Source organism: Varanus komodoensis, unplaced genomic scaffold, assembly GCF_004798865.1.
Source record: "Varanus komodoensis strain SLA01 unplaced genomic scaffold, ASM479886v1 scaffold10, whole genome shotgun sequence".
NCBI lineage: Eukaryota > Metazoa > Chordata > Lepidosauria > Squamata > Varanidae > Varanus > Varanus komodoensis.
The window spans coordinates 19,477,541-19,490,067 of record NW_025335269.1 but is presented as its reverse complement, the minus strand read 5'-3'; the positions used below and the strand labels follow the sequence as shown (position 1 = coordinate 19,490,067).

General features: G+C 40.3%; 1 protein-coding gene across 1 annotated transcript in view; it reads right to left on the bottom strand.

The window, feature by feature from the left end:
* Positions 1-10,605, bottom strand: part of LOC123036460 (collagen alpha-6(VI) chain-like) — a 62,195-nt gene extending 51,590 nt beyond the window's left edge. Inside the window, exons 1-4 of the mRNA XM_044455737.1 lie at positions 10,567-10,605; positions 4,547-4,646; positions 2,617-3,222; positions 1,303-1,923 (exon numbers count right to left, since the gene is read on the bottom strand). Of these exons, the coding sequence (XP_044311672.1) occupies positions 1,303-1,923; positions 2,617-3,222; positions 4,547-4,646; positions 10,567-10,605 (1,366 nt within the window). The remainder of the gene's footprint in view (positions 1-1,302; positions 1,924-2,616; positions 3,223-4,546; positions 4,647-10,566) is intronic.
* Between the last annotated feature and the right edge of the window lie 1,922 nt (positions 10,606-12,527).

The window sequence follows — 12,527 nt, the reverse complement described above, 5'->3', positions numbered from 1 at the left end:
CCTGTGGAAGATTTTTTGGCTACTGGCAACTCATAGAATGACAAAGGTATAGTATTCTATAAACTCTAAGTCAAGGAATACCTTCCATTTCAATGCCCCAAATAAAGATTGGACATTTGTGTTCCTTTTAAGATGGGAAGAGATTCCTCAAAAAGAAGAGCAGCACTCCAAAGTCAGAGATAAGGAACCACAGAAAGGAGATGGACTAGCATACAACTGAAGTGCTCTTGTAGGTCAGTTCTCATTAAATCCCATAAAAAGGGTCCAGGACAGCTAAAATAAAGTAAATGAGTATGGAAAAAAAACAGTCTGCCTATAACCACACAGCAAACCAAGAAAGATAACTTTTTAGGATTGTCATATAAGGAAGTCAACACAATCTAAACATGAACTATTCACAGTGATCACTTCTCAATATGGGAAGGGGAGAGCATTTTGAAATGTGGATATGGATGGGAAAGTAAGTGGGATGGTCATTTCAAAAAAATATTTTAGGCTGGCCCAAAACATCTCACTGCCTGAAGCATAGCATGTCCATAAATGTGCATAGCTCTCAAGCTGGTTATATTATTTGACCAATACAGAAAATCCCATAACTGCTTCTCCCCATCACTGGCGGTAAAAATCCAAAAATAATGAATTAAAGGCACAATTCAATTTTCCCCATGACAGCTGCTTGCAAGTCACTGTTCTCATAAGCTTAAGATCAAGAAGTGAGCCATGATGATGGCAATCTCCACTATTGCTGGGTCTTACATGGGGTATTTTATCTAGATGGTTTTTTTTTTTTCTAGATTATCTAGATTTAGTATCGGGGAGAGGGAGAGAAAGGGGCTGGAGCACTGCCTGGAATTGGCATAAGTTCTTATCCCCACACTCCAAATGTCCTTTTTTCCTCTTTCAAACCCAGGGTGTAATCTCAGGGGAGGCAGCCAACGTGAAGGGGAGGGGAGGGGAAAGGGAAGGAATCCCAGGTCTGAGATCATAGGAGCTGGGACTCTGAAGAATCTTTTGGCCTTTGAGTCAATGGATGGAGGCCAGTGTACCCTAAATAACTCATTATTTGCTGTCCTTTCAGACTGCCAGCAAAATCATCTGCCTGAGGCAATCCCTTCCTCTCTCTGCCTAATGATAGCATCAGGCTTTAATGCAAGTGTTAAGTTTGGAAGTAAATTTAAAAAGATAACAAAATGTGCACAGGCCAGTGTTAATCTGACAGTTGAGTGGACTTGCAATGACAACACAAAGAGCAGGGAGAATTATGCAGGGACTCTAATTGTTGAATACTGTTAGTGGCTTTACCTGCTTCAAGCTCTACTTCTCTTTTAGCTTGGACATAGAGCATGTCCTGTATTTGGTTGACAAGTTTCTTCTTCAAAGTCTCACTCACTTTTGGAAGCTCAGAAAAATTGATCTTTGATATAACATTCCGCTCTGGTGGATATGATACCGCCTGAGTTAACTGGGTGATATTGGCTCCTTCAATGCCTATGGCAAATACATTCACACCACTCTGCTGAAGGAGCTCAGCTGCAATATTCATGTTGTCATCAGAGGCTCTGTGAGTGATGATTGTGACAAATTGTTCCACCCCTTGAGTCTTTCTGCTTCCGTAAGCCTCAGTGAAAAGTTTTTTCCTGGTAAAATTCAGGGCAGCACCAAGGTGAGCCTTTCCTTCTTTCGGAGAAATGTGTTGAATAACTTTCAGAACATCACTTTCCATTGTGTTAGTGCTCAGCAAAGTTTTTTGTTCTGGCTTAGTGCTGTATGTTACTAGGCCAATGTTTGTGCATTGTTCCTCCACATGAAGTTGTTTTATTGTGTTTTGTAAGAATTCTATAATATAGTTAGCGTTTGTGTCTGAAACACTCTCATCCACCACAAATACGACATCTGCCACTAAATCATCACGACAGTATACAGCTGGATGGAAAAAAGTAACACATTGTTAGCAATTCCTTTTTGGCAATTTCTGTGATAAGCCTTTACAAGCACATATACAGAAACAAAGAAAAAGAGCGAGTCAGAAGGGGACTCCTGGGCCATCTAGTCTGACCCCTGGCTCCAGCCGGCTCCGCTAATGACATGCCTACCATGTGCATGTCCAGCTTATCCTTGAACACCCTCACCGATGGGGCCTCAACCACCTCTTGTAGAAATGGTATTGAACTATGAACCCCCTTGACACCACACAAGATGCACAGCCTGACTATGGCTGTACTTAGATTAATCAAAGGTACACTTCATGTATCTTCAACAGGAACCATGTGGGGGATATCTTAAACTAAGTGTGCCTTCTGGATACTTTAGACTTCAACTCCCATTAGCCCCAACAAGAATGGCTGATGGCCAGGAAGAATTTTGGAAGGCACCAGGTTAGGGAAGCAATCCTAACTTGTTTGTATACTGTTTAACTTGGGCTTTGACAATGATGTGGCAAATAATTTGGCACATGGATTTAGCCACCATCACATGCACAATAATATAGGCTGCAACACTCATGGTCTGCTAATATGGCAGATCTCAGTAACTGGGGCTGAAGAGTTCTTTTGACCACTCCAGCAGCCCATATTTCTGGTTTTCGATTTCATTATTTACCTCCTGCTGATAACTTACGCTCTTGAAATGGTGTTATACTTGGTGGAACAGTTGTTGGGATATCTGAGGTACTATCCACTTGCATCATGGTTCCGATGACACCAGACAAATCTGAAGAAAATCCTAGGAGCTCCTTTGGTGTAGCGAAATAATAGTGGAATGGCTGTGTGGCCATTGCCTGCAGTTCTTCATGGGTTGCAGCCTTTGTTCCCAAAGCTATCACTTTTATCCCTTCATCCTGTAATAACTTTGCAGGTCTTCTCACATCATCAACTGACAATCCTGAAGTTGAGACCACTAAAATCTGGCTTCTGTCTTTGCTTGGGGATTTGAAGAAAGTTTCATGGACCTTCTGTATGGCATTCCCAGTTCTTAACGATCCACCCCTGAAAGCCAAGTTCTTTTTGATGTGGTTCAACATGGGGTTCTTTGCTTTAAAGCTATCCAGCTGGAATTCAATGTGCACATCATCACTGTACTGCACAAGTGCAACACGGTATTTGTTTGGGCCTATTGGAAATTGGCTAATTATTTTGTTAATGAAAGATTTCACAGAGGGAAAAGACCTTCTGCCAAGGGCATCAGAGCTATCCACCAAAAGAACAATATCTGCAGACTCAGAGGCTGCAAAAGCAGAAAATGAAAATTAATGAGAAATAGTAATAAAATGAAATGGAACTATTTAGCCAAAGATATTCATGAAAACCCCCTTAAACATAGAAATCATATAGTATTTTATGGATTCTCTTCATGTTTCAGCATTAGATGTGATGTCAGAAACAGAAACATGTCTATATTTATGGCATCCGCAACTTTGCATGGAATTGCATTTTGTCCTCACAGACAATGCAGCCGGCTTGGTTTACATAAGGGATTGTTATGAGCTGAAAGGTCTGTGTGTCTGTTAAACCTGTGCTCACACATCTATATTAGTAAATGCTGTGTGCCCATTTGCCCATGTCATAATGCCAAGGTCATGAAATCTAGTCATTTGAAACCTGTTATGTGTACTAAGGGGGCCTGAGAAATAGATATCTAGGCATTATTTTGTTTTTAAAATGCATTAGTTAATTTTATTTCATTTAAATGTGCACTAACAACTTCAATCACTTCAGAGATAAACTTTCTTAAGCATTACATAACTTTGTAGTTGATACAGTTTGAAGTGAGGGGATGTGAATAAGCCAAGGGGCAGAGTCATATGCCTGGCCAATCCTCACTACACTGGAGTTTCACCCCAATAGAATGGAGTGGACAGACCCCTACATCAGGAGGTTACAGAGGTGCCCCATGGCAGAGGTCATGCCTAGGATATGGCTCCTCTCAGATGAGGAAGGAAATAGTCCCTTATAGAAGTCCATTTTTTATAGCTGTGTCAGTTTGCTTGAAGGCTTCACTACACCAAAGTAAGGGCATTTCCAACCTACACAAAGCAGCTTTGCTCACTACTTTGACTTTAAAGTAGAGGGGATGTGCGTCTGTGCTTTTGACAGTAAATGGAATGTGTGGGGAAAATGAAACCTGCTTCCTTCCTTGTTATGTCCCTCTCACTGTTTTTTAAGCCTTTTAAATCCCATCTGGCTCACTTCCAGTTTAAAATATCAGAGCATGTAAAGGCAAGAAAGAGAGCCGTTTTTACACTACAGTCCCTATTTAATGTAAAAATAGTCTGCCACCTTTCTATTACCCTGGCAAGCACACATTTTTAAATGCACTTATTTGGCTTGGCCCTTGGTCTTTTGAAAAAGTCTTTTGGATCTTGCATATGGCCATAACGAGGAAAAATGTCACAATGTGCACTGCATGTGCTGTAAAATTTCAAATGTCTGCTGCAAAGGAATTTGTAGCTCTAAATGGCCATCATTTGTGAAACCACCAATATTAACATTAACATTAACATTAGCAAGAGCAATTGTTTTTTATTTTTCTTCAAAAGCTATTGAAATACCAGGATTCTGTGTTATAGAAGTCTGTGCCAGAAGAATAACAAGAAGCAAAACTGGAAACATCTTTAGGTTGTGCATTGATAATCCAAGAGACAAATCTAGGAATAAAAATGAAAACCTGTTATTTGTCACTAATAAAACTACTTATTTAGACATTTAGAGGAAATCCATTCTTTCTGGATGGATTTCTGGCTTAGGAAACTGACCTAAATATTGACTCCTTGCTACAAACATACTCTTTAAGCCACTTCTTGATCTGGAATTCAGTCTCAGCTATGGAGCAACACCAGTTTTCTGGTGTGCACCATTCATTCATTCATTCATTCATTCATTCATTCATTCAATTTATATCCTGCCTTTTTCCTACAAAGGGCTCAAGGCAGCTTACATCATTCTCCTCCTCCATCTTATCCCCACAACAACAACCCTGTGAGGTAGGTTGGGCTGAGAGTCTGTGACTGGCCCAAAGTCACCCAGTTGGCTCCATGGCTGAGCGGGGACTAGAACCCAGATTGTCTGAGTTCCAGTCCCATGCTTTTAACCACTATACCACACTGGCTCTCCCATCCTTTTGCCATGCAAAATAGTGCACTACTTTGAATCCAGACCAATATTTCTCATGCTTTAATGTCTCCTTTTGTTTTCTGTCTTAATGATAACCATGCAAGAATCATACAGAGCCAGTGGAATCTTATGATATACTGCCTCCAATTTCTAAACTAAAGTGCTTTGATTTATTCAAAGGCATTAGTAGACAAACATAATCCATTGTGTGACAAACATCATAATTAAATGCCCATACATTTACTCACCATTCTACTAGGGTGATGAGAAGGCTGCTGTTTTTAGGTAAGATATGAAGACTATCAGATAAAGCTTAAGTTTAATGAATGTAAAGCATTTATGGTTATTCTTATTGGATTGCATTTATATCACATTTTTTTCCTCTTGTGCAGAACCCATAGGTGGTTTACACATACATTTTTATCCTCAGAAAAACAGCCCTGTGAGGTAGGTTAGACTGAAACTGAGTGACTGCCCCAGTGAACTTAATGACCAAGTGAGGACTACAGCCCACAACTTCTAGGTCCCCAGTCCTATACTCTAACTCCAGCAGGTAGGAAACATGGTTCCTCCCACATGCTTCAAACTACAGTTCCTGACAATTATCCATTCTAGATGGGCTGATGGAAATTGTAATACAAAATATTCAAAGCAAACCATGTTTCCTATTTTAGTCCCATTGGTAGGAAATTATAATCACTAATGAGTAGGAGAACATAAGCCCAGGGATCCCAGTGTCATATCCTTGTGCACCAGCAGGCCTACAGATACCTCCCGTGGAAGATTCTTGACTCCTTACCCCTCATAATATTTTTAAATATTTTTTAAAATGTAGCTGGGCTTGTGAGCTGATTGGTGCAAAATCACATCTATTCCCAGGAATGGCTCTGAGGCCCATGTGGAAAAAAAAGTTTGGAGGCAGGAGCCCGGTACTTCATTTGGAATTATGTCCTGCTCCTGGGAAAAAGGGAAAAGATCAGTTGGATGTGATGCAGAGCAACCTAGACATTGGGGAGCACCTCAACGGTTGGCAGGGATGGCAGGGGGCGATTGACTAAGGTTGTTGTTTTGGGTATGTCTTTCACCCTTGGTGGTAGTAGAGTGTCTCTGTTTGTATCTGTTTATTCCATTATTTCATGCCTTTATTTGTTATTTACTTACTTACTTACTTACTTACTTACTTACTTACTTACTTACTTACTTGGGTATTTGAAGTCTATACAACATGCCTCTTCCTCAACCAAAAATGCTCTCAGAATGGCTTAACACACAGTCAGTTAAGTAAGACAGCCCACAGGTTTTCAATCTAAAAAGGTACAACATAGAAGAGGGAGGAAAAATGAGGTAAAGCTGCAGAGGGGAGGGTGTTAATTCTTTTCATAGGGCTGGTGAAATGGGCCTGTTTCCCTCTCTTTTCCCTCAGCACAGCCTGTCCGAATGGCTGCTGACCATGACAATGGAGGGAGACAGAGGAGCCTTCATGAGGGAGGCCTTTCAGGAGGGCAGCTGGGCCTTGCACTCCTCCTCATCACCCCCAACTCCACCTCAGACAGAATTGCTGCTGGTGGTGATTGCTGTGGCCACTATCCCCTTGCCTATCTTACTGGTCATGGATGTGTGTACTTCAACCTAGCACTTCTCATTCTAAGTCCTACTTGACCTTCTAGGCCCTCATGAGCAGTTGCCTACTAAGGCACCAAACTATAGTTTTGTGTTTAGGAAACCTTCAGTTGCCAATTAACTATTAGTAGTCAATTCACACTTCAAAGGGTGAATGAGAAATTGCCAGATTGGATTGGATTATTTTATTTTATTTGGCTTTAACATGCCAACTGGGTGACTTTGGGCCAGTCACAGACTCTCAGCCCAACCTACCTCACAGGGTTGTTGTTGTGGGGATAAGATGGAAGAGGGGAATGATGTAAGCTGCCTTGAGCCCTTTGAGGAAAAAGGCAGGATATAAATCGAAAAATAAATAAATAAAAAGCCAAAGCTAGGCGAAAAAAACATATACAGTGGTACCTTGGCTCACGAACACCTTGGGTCACGAACACAAATTTCATGAAAATTTTGACTTGGGTCATGAACTCCACTTTGGGTGGTGACCAAGATCGCAGCCATCTCCCCACCCCCCACCCCGAGTGGGGAGATGGCCACGATTGCAGTCCCATTCGTGCAGAGAACACGTGCGTGATCACGGCTGTGCTGTGCTGCGGCCATCTTTCCTGAAGGAGTGCACCCGTGATCACGCACGTCTTCCCTGCACGAACGCAACTGCGATCCTGGCCATCTCCCCACATGGGAGATGGCCACGATTGTGCTGGTTTGGGGCGGGGAGATGGCCGAGATTGTGCCCGTCTTTCCTGCAGGACTGCGCCCATGTTAGGGTTTCTTTGAGAAGCACCACCCCAACATAACTGTAACGAACAGAGTGTTGAATCTGATGAACGATAACGTGGTCTCTCATTTCCAGAGGGTTATGCAGTGCAGGAAAAAACAAGTGACTATAGACAGATTTTTCACCAAAATTGCCCCTGCAGCTAAGAGACAAAGAGAGGAAACCCCTGAAAGAGATCTCCTCAATGTCCTTATGGAGGGGAACTCTCCCTCAAAACAATAATCTCCTCCCCACCTAGGTTAGTGTTCTCCACTGTACTGTACACTACTTTGTTACTTTGTTGTTCTTTGTCACTTTGTTTCAAAATTTCTGATTAAAAAAAATAGTTACAGAACGGATTAACCTTATTTACATTGAACCTTATGGGGAAATTTGACTTGGCTTGCAACCAACATCTGGCTCACAACCACATTCGGAGGGTCCAGAACGGATTAACCTTATTTACATTGAACCTTATGAGGAAATTTGACTTGGCTCGCAACCAACATCTGGCTCACAACCACATTTGGAAGGGCAAGAACGGATTAACCTTACTTACATTGAATCTTATGGGGAAATTTGACTTGGGTCAAAACCAATTTGGATCACAACCAGAGTTGTGGAACGGATTAAGTTTGTGAGCCAAGGTATCACTGTATCCATTTTCCCTTTTCATTAAGGGGTGTGGGTGTGTGCATGTTCCAAGTTTCTTATCCAACTCTGAATAAGCAGTTTGGCTGACAGGCACACAGACTTGTTAGGCTTCTGAATGATAAAATAAATTGAAGTCCTCAAAACAACACAAGGCTTTCCTTGTTTTATTGTGCTTCACTTTATTGTGCTTTGCAGATATTGCATTTTTTTACAAATTGGAGGTTTGTGGCAACCCTGCATCAAGCAAGTCTTTCAGAGCCATTTTTCCAACAGCTCACTCTGTGTTTCTGTCACGTTTTGGTAATTCTTGATATATTTCAAACCTTTTCATAACTATTTTATTTGTTATGGTGATCAGTGATCTTTAATGTTACTACTTTGTTTTCAAGTGCCACAAACTAGGCCCATATAAGATGGTGACCTTAAAAGTTTTTTTAGACATAATGCTACTGTGCACTTAATATACTGCAGTATGGGGTAAACATAACCTTCACATGCACTGGGAAACCAAAAAATTTGTGGGACTCATTTTTTTTTTTTTTTTTGCAATAATCACTTTATTTCAGTGGTCTAACTCAGCCAAACTCACAATATGTCTGAGGTATCTCTGTCTGCATCATCATCATCATTTATATCTCTTGTTTTTATATTATATTATCATTATTCACTATTTGATAAATTCATGCTCAGTCTTAACTCCTCAAGAATTTCAGTGTAAAACATCCAAAAAAGGAGCATAAAGTTAAATGTGTATCTTTAAATTTGGGTATGACTGACTTTTTAGAAAACTACTCCCTGCTCAATATTTGCTATGTAACCCTAAGTGTATAAACTTTTCTAAGCATCTAGATATAAAGCTTTATATCATGTCCATCTTATACAGTATTTATTGCCTTTTACTTATCAACCATTAACTGGAAATGAAAAACTCTTAAGAACACTTCTGATCTCCACTAATAAAGCAATGCCATTTTTCAACCCAGCATTTTTCAGATATGCTTTGACACCAAACAGTGAGTTGTATACATTCCACCAACAACTCTTTCTGTACAGCTATCATGTTAAGTGAAGCACAGGAATTCACAGGGACAGATCCCATGTCAGGAATGCCTGAGAACAGTGACAAGCAAAGTGCAATGTCTCAAATTTGTATTTGCAAGCTTTTGCTTCTGGAATTTTAGGATCTTTCCAAATGCTAGTTACACAGTTTAGCTGCTGCTTGTCAGTTATGGATCAAATACCTGCCTTAAATGTGGGTTTACCCTAACAACAAAAATCCAGGCATGGGATTTGCAGAGAAGACAGTAAATTAATTGCAGTCTGTATAATCCATACAATCAGGATAATCTTACACAGTGAGAAATGTTCCCACACTCTCTTTTTTGATAAGTCCCTTATCTGGTCTCTGTAATTTTATTTTGGTTGCAACTGTTTACAAACTTATCTGGGAGTAAGTCATGCTAAATGAAAACAAAAGTACTGAGGAGGCACAAAAAGGGCAACATTGCATTTTATGGGAACACAGCTTTGTTTCTTATATTTCTGAAAGAGAAATCATATGTTTCTCTTTTAACAACACAATCCGATACATGTTTACTCTCAGTTAAGTCCCACTGACTTACTTCAATATTTTCAAGTAGATATGCATAGGATTGCAGTCTCATTTTAATTCTCAGTTTATAAGTCAGTTAAAATTGATGTGTGAAAAATAGTTTTCCTTTAAGGAAACACAGAAGTCTAGCAATGTGAACTGAAGTGGTGGGAAGCTGCTTGGTATGTGAGTGTTTCGCCCATATCCCCTATGGTACATCTTGTAGGAGTCCTTCAGACATCCATTCAACCCAGTGTTCCAATTGTACTGACAAACTGTTTTCTCTGTGAAAGGTATCAATATGCACTAATACTCTCAAGAATATTAAATATCCGGGAAAGCATTTCTCTTCTAATATACTTAAGGTGCACTTGACTTTTTTCAGTACATGCTGTGAATCTTAATTCTATTCCTCTGAATCGGTATTCTATTCATTCAAATTTCATTGGAAATTCTGGCCCTCCTAAACTTTCTGACCATAATGGAGTAAAAGAAAAACACATTGCAGTGGCTAAGAAATTGCTAGTGATAGGGACTTACCTTGTGTGCTTACCCTTATTCAACAAAAAAATAAATGAAATGTTAAGGTATGCAAAGGGGATACATATATCCAAGTAGTCACTACATTTTTTATCACTCTCTGATTGGGAGGACAAGACTGCAATGCATTTAAAAATCTCATACACATGCTGCAGTCCAGAAAGGCTAAACATGTTAACATTTCTGAATCAACAAAAATATTATTACAGTGCAAAGACTATTGTTACAAAAAGAGACAGTAACTGTAACATATGAAAGATGGCTAAAATCTGAACAATTTCAATAGCTTTCATAAGCAATGCATGAAGACACTTACCAACTATGAAGATACCCATGATATGCTCATAATGTTATTTTCTGCAAAATGTCTCGGGAAGCACGAGCCCTTTTATTTAGCAGCATCCTATTATAGGTTGCAACTTAGCATAATGATTGGTTTGGCCAAGGATTACAATTTACCCAAAGTGATCAGGTTCAAGCCCAGCCCATTCCATGCCTTCCACTACAACATCTGTTCTGAACTGCAGTCAAAAGCTGCCACATACATGAAGTTTACTCTTAAAAAAAAAAAAAGAATCAGAAATAACTTTAAAAAATAGCTTTCTCTTTCAGAGTGATTCCTTCCAAATTAGAAGAGGATTTTGTGCTCTGTTTATGTGCTGCTGGTCAGGATACTGATATCTTTTCTCTCTTGGGTCTGTTAAATTATCTTAACTCTACCTATCAGAAGCTGAGCTGATGTCTCTAAAATAAATTCATAATTACCTTATATGGAATATGAATTTGCTTAATCTATAACAGTCAAAGGGGTCATGACCTAATATACTTTTCTTGGAAGGCCTTGGCAGCTATAAAAATGAGATTCTTCACATGTTGCGTTCAGACTTATTAATATTTCATGAAGGCCTATTGAGATTAATCAGACAAGTCAATCATGACTTAAGTCCTATTAATTTCAATGACTTTACTCCTGGTATGCCTAGACCAAGGTGTGTGTGTGTGTGTGTATGTAGGGACTGCAGGTGGTGCAGTGGTTTAAACCTCTGTGGTGCTGGGCTGGTTGACTGAAAGGTCGCTGGTTCGAATCTACACAATGGGGTGAGTTCCCGTTGCTCCATCCCAGCTCCTACCAACCTTGCAGTTCGAAAGCATGCAAATACAAGTAGATAAAAAGTTACCACTTCAGTGGGCAGGTAACAGCGTTCCGTGTACTTCGGTGTTTAGCCATGCCAGCCACATGACCACGGCGACTGTCTGCGGACAAACGCTGGCTCCCTCGGCTAGAAAACGGAGATGAGCACTGCCCCCTAGAGTCAGGCATGACTAGACTTAATGTCAAGGGGAAACCTTTACCTTTATATATATGTATAATTTGTGTCTCTTCTTTTTGACCAGCACATGAACAATTAATGACATATTCCTGACTTGTCTATGACCCTTGACAATAAAGGCAGGCTGATCTGTTCAGATACATACAGGAAATATATGGAGATTCTATAACTCTACAGGAGTGTTCAGACATCATACTAACAACCCAATCAATAAGAGGTCAAAAGATGGGATGTTTGTTGTGTAAGCAACCCATGGTGTACTCAACAGATGACCAGTACACTGTCGGATACTCCCTCCTCCTTTCTCACCCTTGGTCATCCTACAGAAATTACTGGGAGCTCACTTGCCTGCCTCCCCACAGCTGCTTCACAAGCCTTTCCCACTCTTCATGGCTATGTGTCCCTGTCAAAAAACATTCATTGCTTTGTCAAAACTCTGTTTTAAAGGGGACTGAACTGGCTGTCAAATGGGAGTGAAATGCACTTTGAAAATTTTCTGGAGTATCAAGAAAAAATGTAAAATGTACTTTATCCTGGGGTCATTCAGGATACAATACAATACAAGATGGGGATCTTGCTACAAATGGGATATAAAACTCACCATCCTGTTTTTGTAAGCTAAAATCCCTTCTGTCTTTGTGTTTCCGTGGCAGCTGTCAAGAAGGAAGCAAAATATAGGAAAATTTTATCTGGACCCTCTTCAGATCAATGCACAGAGTGGGTATCTGGTAGCATTGTGACAGGAAGTACCCCTCACCCCTCAGGTGTTGCCTCCCTTTTGGAGATCCATGCATTTCCACTTCGGCACAAGTCTAACTATGAAAACAGTAGCAAATCTATTTGAACACACGTGGGGTACAAAAAAATCTTTTAAAAGGGGGCGGCCCACTAACAACAGCCCCTTCAATGTACCACTTGGACACTTT